This window comes from Amborella trichopoda, chromosome 6 (assembly GCF_054954075.1).
Source record: "Amborella trichopoda isolate Santa Cruz 75 chromosome 6, AtrichopodaSantaCruz75HAP2 v2.0, whole genome shotgun sequence".
NCBI classification, from domain to species: Eukaryota; Viridiplantae; Streptophyta; class Magnoliopsida; order Amborellales; family Amborellaceae; genus Amborella; species Amborella trichopoda.
The window spans coordinates 12,543,321-12,553,626 of record NC_142341.1 but is presented as its reverse complement, the minus strand read 5'-3'; the positions used below and the strand labels follow the sequence as shown (position 1 = coordinate 12,553,626).

Sequence of the window (10,306 nt, the reverse complement as noted above, 5' to 3'; positions counted from 1 at the left end):
ATGGGTATCAAAACAACATCCGCCAGTGAAATTTTTGAGGTGAGCTCTAATTTGATTGTTGAGAGCCTCGGCTCTATATAAACTTTTTCCCATATTTGTATCCATCTTTTAGATGGATGCTTTATACTTCTGGACCACATATGTAGAAAAGCGATTGAATTCGCATAAAACAATTTTTCATATATAAATTATAACACACATGTGTATATATATATATATGAGATAAGATATATTATTTAAAAAAATCAGGTCAGATTTGGATCAGATCCACGTACCCGAATCCGACACAAATTACTACTCAATCGATCCAAACCCAAATCCGAATAGATCTGAGTTTCAGGTTTTCAGATCAGATAAATTCTCAGCCCTACTTCCTGATAATGAGATGAACGTTTTTGACCCTTTCAATTTAAAAGCAGAACGCAAGGATGGAGCTCACTTGCACACGTTCTCTCTCAATAAAAAGCGCAAATGAAACAGTGAAAGTATCCCCACAAATCTGGGTCAAGGTAAAAGAGGAGTGTATTCTATAGTCCTTGTCCCTTTCGTTTCCGAGTAAGGCAACTGTTGTTGTATACTAATGTGATGTAACAACGTTAAAAGACGTTTATTTAATTTAAATTTTAAAATATTTTTTTTATTTTAATAAATAATAAAAAAAATTAAAAATATAATTTAAAAAGATTTTTTTTAGCCCAATTAATATAAGCAGCTGATTTTGATCAGAGATATAGATTTAGGTTTTAAAAAGTTTTTTTATTTTTTATTCCTTTGATGGTTTTATTATCATTAGATAAATAATATAAAAAAAATGATTTTAAATTTATAAAAACTAATATATTGAAATTCATGAAATAAATAGCCTAAGTTTGTTTTTAGAAAAATTCATTTGACCATTTTTAAGTTCAAATCGAAATTTTTATTTTTATTTATTTTATTTTAAGAGTTAATTATTGAGATGCAAGAGTGCGTGGCAAAATTTGAGGTACTTAGAGATTTTTTAGAAGTGTTTGTACTATCGTACAACGGTTGCATTGAATCCTTGCACTTCGTTTTCTTCAATCCTTCAATCCTCAATGAACACTTATACGCAATCCTTCAATCCTCAGTGAACACTCATACGCAAAGGCCCACCACGCTCCCCCCCCCCGCCCCCCCCGCTCCGGCCCCCCGCCCCCCATCCCCCACCCCCCGCCCCCCGCCCCCCGCCCTTTAATTGCTCTCTAGGAAACCAGGTACATCTGATCTTTCATGATCTTAACAGTGTTTATTTAAACCAGAAGGAAACTAATAATTGTAACAGGACTTCTCAGAAACCCTAGAAATGGCATGGCCGTTTTTCTACTGATCTCTTCCGAAAATTACGTAATGGAGCATTTTTGAAAGTTGAGTCGCAAAGTTTCTCTTAATCCCTAACCATGGCGGCTGATGACCCGCTTCTCTTTTCAATTTTATCAAATTCTCGAAAACAGACTCCCTGAAAGCCTATATTAGTCCTGAAATCCGGAGTGGAGCCTCTCTGGAACATCTAAAATGTTGGCCAAGGGTCTGTTACTCTCCTTCTGTGTACTTTTAATGGTGTTTATTTACCTATCTCTTGGTTCCCTTGATCTCAGATCTCAGTTCTTTGCGCCAACTATCATAGCCCCCAGTAATTCTCCATTGAAAATTTACATGTATAATCTACCTCGTCACTTTAACATAGGAATGCTAAGACGGTCTGATCCGCACCAGGACCTGCCATTCACTGGTCAAATACCACCATGGCCACAAAACTCTGGTTTAAAGAAGCAGCACAGTGTTGAGTACTGGATGATGGCTTCACTCCTTTATGAAGATGGAGAAGGGAGAGATATGGAGGCAATAAGGGTTTCTGATCCAGAAGAAGCAGATGCTTTCTTTGTTCCATTCTTTTCCTCACTCAGTTTCAACACACATGGGCACAACATGACTGACCCTGAGACTGAGGTCGATAGGCAGTTGCAGGTGCAATTTTCTCTCTCTCTCTCTCTCTCTCTCTATCTATCTATCTTCTATCTACACTCATGCAGATTTCTGAATTACTGGACATTTCATGATATAATTTTACATAATTCTGAGTTTCTGGAAATTTGACTTCTATTTGCTTTTATGCTTCTTTTTATTATTATCATCAGTAGTGCTGTTTTTGATATGTTATTGTTAGTTTCAGTTGGCCTTTGAGTATAGTCATGGAATGATGAGTTGAGGAGAACTATGAGTTATGAACTTATGATGTTTGTCAGAATTATTAAAAATATGAATTTTATTTTTCTTTTGTGGGAAATTGCCAGTTCTACGCTTTGAACTTTAAATCAGATTTATTTACACATAGTTAACTCATCAGTGATTTGGTGGGAATGGACTTTGTAATTTTGTATTCCAGTGGTTGGGATTCTTGTAAAAGAAGAGTAATAGTTGTGGTGGAGTGGATTCTGATGTCGCCATAATCATACTTATGGCTGTCTTTATTTACTCTTTATATTTAAGTGGGCAAGCTGTAAATTTTGAGAAGTGTTTGGTTGATGATTGAATGCGGAGTGAGATGCGATTACATGTTTTGCAAAAGTTGTTGGGTTTGATGTGGCAAATAGACCATAAACTCTGTAAAGATAAAGCAGCAAAATTTTATAAAACAAAGTGGTAATTGTAAAGTGAATCAGCAAAATTTCATAAAACACTTACTTAAATGAGGAATTAAACAATCAACAATAACTAGGATTTTTAAAAGCAGTATTGTAAAACATGGATTTTGGTGCCTAGATGGCCAGAGGTCTAGGCTGCTGGGTGGGCTTCTAGTTCCCTAGGTAGCCCATCAAGGAAGGCGGCAGTTCTAGGCCCCAAGTGTTTGAGGGATTCGTTTGGAAACCAAACCCCACAAATTGATATTAAAAATCATACTTTTCAAAAATACAAATAAAAAATTTATATAAGTACCTAAAACATCGTGCATATAGCATCATCATCATCCGAGCCTTAACCTGACTATTCGGGGTCGGCAACAGAATCGTGTTCCGCCATTCCACTCTATCAAGGGTCGTAACCTCAGTTAGACCAGAGGTCTCCATATCTTCTCTCTACTTCCGTCCATATCCGTTTGGGCCTTTCTCTTGCCCTCTTAGAGCCTTCCACTTGAACCAAATTACCCTTCCTAGCAGGTCTTGTTCTGTGTTGACGTTGTACATGGCCAGATCACTTAGGTCTATTTCTCCTCATCTTATCGTCTATTGGAGATACCCTTAAGTTCCCTCAAATGTATGCATTCCAAATTCTATCGTTTCTTGTCTTTCCACTCATCCATCTTAACATCCTCATCTCAGCTACACTCATTTCATGGATATGTCATTTCTTGACTGCTCAACATTTTGTCTCATAAAGCATGGCTGGTCTTATATTTATCATATAGAACTTCCTCTTCAGATTCATTGGTGTGTGACGATCACATAAGACTCCAAAAGCACATTTGCACTTCGTCCACCCAGTTCTAATTCTAAGCATGACATCTTCCTCAATCTATTCATTCTCATGGATTATCGTCCTAAGATATCAAAAAAAAAATTATTTTAGGTACTTTTTGCCATCAATTTTAAATAATTTATCATTCTACTCCTATAAATGCTAAGCTTTCGTTTCATAGTATTTTGTCTTAGTCCGACTAATTTTAAAACTTTTAAATTCTAGAGAATCCCTCCAAAATTCAAACCTTGCATTGACATAGTCTCTAGTCTCATCAATCCAAACTTTGTTATCTGCAATGTTTGAATTTATAGAATCCCTCCAAAATCTTTTGAATTTTAAAACCTTTAAATTCTAGAAAATCCCTCCAAAATCCAAACATTGCATTGACGTCGTCTAGGCAGCCAATCGCCAAAAACGCCTAGGCAGAACCTAGGTGGGGCACCTAGGCAGGCAAGGCGCCGCCTAGGCACTATAGTTAAGGTGGTCGCCTTGATGCAGGTTCTTGAGGGCGGAAAAATGCCCTCAGCTATGGTCAACATAGTAATTCCTCCCCCCCCCGGGGCCAAGAAGGGGGGAAAAGAGTTTTGGAGGGACATTCTAAACCCTCAGAACCAAATCCGTGCCATCTAGAGATAGAAAAACTCCCTAAAAACTTCTATTTTATGATTTATTGAAAGATTGATAAATTTTCGATTTTTTCGATTTCTTCCAAAATCAAAGGCAATACTTCGTGGTAGTTTTCAAAGCTTCTAGTGGTCAAGAGTGAGGACTTTTGGCGATCGAATGGAAGAGGTGGGTTGACATCGTTTTCATTTTGATATTTTTAGAGCATTATGCCATTATGATATTTGAATAAGGGTTTTTGATTTTTTTTGCAATAACGTATTATATTTTGAATTTTTTTTTTTTTTTTTTAGTTTTTTCCCTTTTATGATATATTTACATGTTTGTAGTTGAAAGATTGATTTTTTTTGTAATTAATGGATTATTAACTCATTTAGACGATGAAATTGGTCATATATCGAATTGTTTTATAAATAATTGGTTCTTATTTTGTACAATGTGTGATGTTTTGATATCCTATTAGTTTTGTTTTACTTTTTTGGTATTTCTTCATATTTTTAGATGGAACTTTTACTGATTTGGACTTATATTTTGTGAATAGTCATAAACTTTTGATGAAATTGATATTTTGTGAATATTTGATATCCGAAAGCAAATCTTATTGATATTAATTAATAATAATAATTATATTATAATTTATATGTGAATAGTCTCTATCTGTCCTTGTTCCTGGGCGCTTGCGTAGGCAGCCAGACCCCCAAAACGCATAGGCGACCACACTGGTTATCCGCAAATAACATACACCGCAGTACCCCATCCTGTTGATGCCTAGTTAACTTGTCCATAACCAAAGCAAAAAATTACGAACTTAACGTTGATCCCTGATGTATGCCTACTATCATTGAAAACTCACTTCTCTCTCCATTAGTTGTCCTCGCACTAGTTCGCGTCCCTTGTACATATACCTTATCATATCAATATCCTTTAGAGACTCATTTCTTTTTCAATGCCCACCAAATTAACTCTCTCGGTACCCTATCGTATGCTTTCTTTAGATCAATAAAGACCATGTGGAGGTCTTTTCTCTTCTTCCTAAACTTCTCAATCAATTGCCTAAGTAAGAAAATAGACTCAATGGTTGATCTCCTTGTCATAAAACCAAACTGATTATCTGGTAGACTTGTTTCATGTTGCAGCCATTGCACACTTACTTTCTCCTACAACTTTAGTGTGACTCATAAGTTTGATCCCTTGATAGTTCATACAACTCTATATGTCTCCTTTATTCTTGTCAATAGGTACCACAATACTTTTTTTCCATCCCTCTAGCATTTCCTTTGTTATTAAAATCTTGTTGAACGTCTAGGTCAACTAGATCTAAAACTGAAATCGAATTACTAAAATTCTAAAATTATAAAAGATTAATAGATGCTCGTAGCCTAAATGCAAGATAATCTTGGCTTGAATTGAGGACTGTTGGCTAAATGCTCTTTGATTTTGCAAGGAATCTAAAAGTTCGAAAAAAAATTTAATCTTCATAAAATCTCAAAAATCTTGAAATTTTTATATTTTTATTTTCACTCTGAAACAGCGAAAACCTTTTTTTGTTTTTTTCTTGGGGGGGGGGGGGGGGGGGGGGGGGGTAATGCGGGGGGTAAATACCATAAATTGTCCTTGGCAGGAGGGAATCTTTCCGCCCTCACCCCAAGGGGCTCGAGGCATCGCCTAGGGTGGCAACTAGGTAACTCAGTACCTAGGCAGCCTGCCTAGATCAATTCGGTTCGGTGAGGCCTCCTGGCCACCTAGGCGGTCAAAGTTTTGAACAGTATGCAAAAAAAATGCTATTGAGAAGCGCATGGAATATGTGAGAAGCTTTGCTCTTAAGAAAGTAAAGGAAAACAGGATCTCCAATGGGCCTGTCTTGTCTTCTATCTAAACCTGTGTCCCTCAAATAAGAAAGAGAGTAAGAGGGAATAGCTTATTAGAAGCTAAAGCTCCTCGTGTTGGAGTTGTTTGAATGTATTTCTGACTAATGTGGAACTTGGTTTTAAAGTCACTAATGAACTTGTTATTGATCATCATCATCCCATCATTGATCCTTATCACAACTATTTGGGTCAGTTAATGAATAAATGTGGCAAAAAAATTTATGCTGGCTGTCAACCTAACAGAACTCTCCTCCTTTCTCCAAGCTTGGGATCAGCATTACCAATTTTGTATTGGCTCTGACAGACAGAGTTAATGAACTTGCTAATGATAATTATTTTATATGATAATTGTCACAATCTACTCTCATCAGAAGACATCTGGTGTTGAGATACATGTCCAGATGGTTTTGACCATTTTATTTTCTATATATTTCTATGAGATGAGCAGTAAAAAGTTAATGCTTATCAGTGAGACCTAATGGCTTTACTGCTCAAATGCATATGAGCAGTAAAACTTAATGCTCGTCCGTGAATCCTTATGGACATCACAAACTAAAGGAAAGCAAAGAAATTCATAATCAAATGGCTTTGATGGTTATTTGGGGAATGAATTTGAGAAAATTGTTGCAAACATGTAACAAATAGATTGGCACATTTGTTTATTATCGCTATGCACAATCTTTTTATTGCCAGAGCTTAGCTAGAGTGCTGCATACGAGAATCAAGAGTAGATATGAACTTGGGATTGCTTAGATGTGTGGTTCTTCATTTTGTTCCTTTGTCTATTTTGTTCTCTTTTGGATTATTCGGAAAGTCACAGGCAGAGAAAACCGATGATCTGCAGATGATACTTTTATAGTTGAATTATGTAGAATTGAATTTTCATTTTCAAACTGCTTTTCTATTTCATTTGGTTACTGATTTATTACTAATAAACCAATCGTTGTGAATTTATCTATAAATTAATGATGAATCATCCAAATCTTAATATGTTATTACATGACGCTAGATTGAATTGCTGGAATTTTTGAGGATATCCAAATTTTGGGAGCAGTCTGGAGGCCGTGACCATGTAATTCCCATGCACCACCCGAACGCTTTCAGATTTCTTCGAGAAAAGGTGAATGCATCTATTCTTGTTGTTGCAGATTTTGGGCGCTGTCCAAAGAACATATCCTCTCTCAGCAAAGATGTGGTAGCCCCTTATGTGCATGTCGGGGATTCGTTCATTGATGATGACTCATCTGATCCATTTGAATCTAGGACAACACTTCTGTTTTTTCGAGGAAGAACAGTCAGAAAAGCTGTATGTTTGTTTATACTTTATATGCAATTTAAGGCCCCTGTGATCCAGATATTTTCTTGTTGAGTGAAGGAGTGTCCTTACTGTGCAGGAAGGGATTGTACGTTCAAAGCTGGCCAAAATTTTAAGGGGTCAGGAAGGTGTGCACTTTGAAGAAAGTGTTGCAACAGGGGAGAGCATAAAAGCGGTATGTTGTGGCTTCTTTGTGTCATATGGGATGCTTTCATTTGGTCAGTAATGGTATTAGTCATGTGGGATGCCGTTCTTTTATTTTGTCATCATCACTTCTTGAGAGGACAAAGGAGGAAGTTTAGTGATTGCTGAATGTCAACATCACCCAGAATTTACCATGGTCCAATTGACTATGATATGGTCATTGTCCATTGGGGGTCATCAATGTCCTATGAAATGATGTGCGTTAATGGAGAGTGGGACTGATCATGGGGTTATGTCTAGTTCTGGTGGGTTCCATGCTCTCTCCATCATTTGATTGGATGTTGATGACTCCAATGGACTTGGTATGATACAATAGTCAATTGGTTCTCATTATATATTCCCATCAAATTTTTTCTTAAGGACAAACAAGACCACAAAGCTGTTTGGTAACTGAGAAAACAATAGAAAATGACCTGTCTCTCAGTTACCACATTTTCCCCTGTTTGGGAATGGGAAAAGCGTGGAAATCTGAAGCCCTGCATTTCCCCACGTTTCCACACTTTTCCACATTTTTGGGGAAACTATAGCTCACCCTAAGGGGTGTGATTCCGATTTCTCAGGGAAATGGGGAAATACGAAACCACCTTGTCCCTTTTTATTTCTCTAACCTCATGATCTCTCTCCTCTCAATCTCTATTTGCCCAAGCACTTTCTCTGGTTTTCATTGATAGGTCACCAAACAAGGGTTCTCAACTTCCAGCCAAGAGTTTTCTACTTTTCAGGCTTCTAGTTTCTCAGAGATTCTTCAGGAAAACAGCTTTCTCAGTTACCAAACATACCAAATGATACTCACCTTGAAAGGGTGGACGCATGCCTACTCTTTTAGTGAGATGTCGTGTTTCACACAGAAATAGCAACTATAATTGTGATGGTTGCCTGTAGAAATATTCATACACAAAAAAACAAAAACTGAAACAAGGCATCTACATGTGTATGCATTGGTCGTATTTTAAATGTATGCGCATGGAAGATATTTGCATTAGAAAAAGAAAAACTGAAATCGGGCATCTACATGTGTATGCATCGATCATATGTCTACATGTGTATGTGCATGGAAGACATTTGCAAAGAGACATGGATGCACATGCATATGTATCTATGATTGCATGCCTCAATATCTATGATTGTATGCCTCTTAATATGCAGGACTGTAACAATCTGCTGCCATGTCTATTGAGATATTATATCCTACTTTGATCTCAAGAAGAATCCGAAAAGTTTTCACATAAACTTGTGAAAACTTGCCATGTACCAAGTCGAGGAATCCCTTTAATAAAAGAGAACTATCCTTGCCAGATTATAAAACAGAATAAACAAGATTATTGAGGAAATTGTGCAGTTTTGTAGAAGCAGAGGCCTTAAATTTTTACCATTGACATTGCTAAAATTTGAAGCTAAAATTTGAAATGCACTAAAATGCACCATGTGTGTGTTCACTGTCCATCTGCAGTCACCATCTCTTTTTATCTTCCCCCCCTATCTCTCTCTCTCTGTCTCTCTCTCTCTCGCTCTCTCCATTCATTTGACACACATTAGCAATTTCAAGCAGAAAATATCCGGTATAAGTGATCATGCTTTGTTGATCAGTGGCATGTTATCGTCAAGATCCTTCTTTTTTCTTTTTCTTTTTTCTTCTTTTTGTTTTTGGCGCTATATGGGAGGCTCATTTTTTCTCTCTGCTGCTGTTGCTACAGTCCTCACTAGGGATGCGTTCATCGAAGTTCTGTCTTAACCCTGCTGGAGACACCCCCTCCTCTTGCCGCCTCTTCGATGCCATTGTTAGCCACTGTATACCCGTCATTGTAAGCGACCGGATTGAGCTACCCTATGAGGATGAAATCGATTACCGTACTTTCTCTCTCTTCTTCTCAGTTGAAGAAGCCCTGAGGCCTGGCTATATGTTGAAAGAGCTTAGGCAGATTAAGAGAGAGAAATGGGTTGAAATGTGGAGGAGATTGAAGGAAATTTCTCACCACTTTGAGTTTCAGTTTCCACCCAAGAGAGATGACGCGGTGAACATGATATGGAAGCAGGTTAGGCACAAGCTGCCTGCTGCTAAGCTTGCGGTGCACAGAAGTAGGAGGCTGAAAATCCCAGATTGGTGGGAGAAGAGATGATCTTGAGTTGTGAAAACATCTTTCTATCCAAGTCTTAGGTCATGATATTTTAGGGGAGGTGACTTTGGCTTATGGAACATCTCTGTTGCTAATGAGAGAGAGAGAGAGAGAGAGAGAGAGAGAGAGAGATTGGTTTGATATTTTAGGGAAATGATCTTCAGATTGTACATCGTCTCCCTGGATTGCTCTGTAAGGAACAATTCTATTCTTTGATTAATATACATGTAACTGTGCAGCATTAAAGAGTTAAAATCCTTCTTCTATTGTACCTGGTGCCAATCATCACCAACTGCTGTGATACTCAGGGTGGTTTTGCCCATTACTTTCCGAATAATATAAAATTACATAGTTATTTTTTGATCTTCTTGATTGGGTTCCTTGTGAATGGGATTGAATGTTATTTTGCGGGTTCTCATTCTCTCATACATCTTCCATCATTAGTGAGATAGATAAACAATTAAGAAATTTTGCATGTTTGGTATGCATGAAAATATTTTTAAGAAAGTATTTTTACATGAAAAAATTGTCAGTGAGAATATTTTCACACCTATTTATAACTAATTGGTTTGAAAAAATACATTGGCATCAATTGGTATGAACAAATCTAGTTTTTTCTCATGTTTATGCATCTTGATGTCGAGATGATCAATTTAAGGATATTTGCGCATCAAAACAACATTTTCTAATGAAATTTTTGATGT

The 10,306-nt window shown here is 37.0% G+C and overlaps 1 protein-coding gene across 4 annotated transcripts; it reads left to right on the top strand.

Annotated features, from left to right (window-relative positions):
• Positions 1-891: 891 nt before the first annotated feature.
• LOC18438143 (Exostosin family protein) lies at positions 892-9,967 on the top strand. 4 transcript variants are annotated; one of them, XM_088869509.1, is made up of 5 exons: positions 892-1,235; positions 1,735-1,986; positions 6,979-7,275; positions 7,364-7,459; positions 9,183-9,967. In XM_088869509.1, the coding sequence occupies exons 2-5, from the start codon at positions 1,813-1,815 to the stop codon at positions 9,603-9,605; spliced, it is 990 nt and encodes a 329-aa protein (XP_088725635.1). In that variant the 5' UTR covers positions 892-1,235; positions 1,735-1,812; the 3' UTR covers positions 9,606-9,967. The 4 variants fall into 4 exon arrangements, with proteins under 4 accessions (XP_088725635.1, XP_020525554.1, XP_020525552.1 ...); XM_020669895.2 differs by having other exon boundaries at positions 969-1,235; positions 1,706-1,986; XM_020669894.2 differs by lacking the exon at positions 892-1,235 and adding an exon at positions 1,297-1,546 and having other exon boundaries at positions 1,706-1,986.
• Positions 9,968-10,306: the final 339 nt, after the last annotated feature.

What these genes read in the sequence shown, in the direction of transcription:
- LOC18438143 (XM_020669893.2), top strand. Translation starts at nt 1,534, where the DNA reads ATGTTGGCCAAGGGTCTGTTACTCTCCTTCTGTGTACTTTTAATGGTG. An exon ending in AGGTCGATAGGCAGTTGCAG is followed by an intron (nt 1,987 to 6,978) that starts GTGCAATTTTCT and finishes ACATGACGCTAG; the next exon opens with ATTGAATTGCTGGAATTTTT. An exon ending in GAAGAACAGTCAGAAAAGCT is followed by an intron (nt 7,276 to 7,363) that starts GTATGTTTGTTT and finishes CTTACTGTGCAG; the next exon opens with GAAGGGATTGTACGTTCAAA.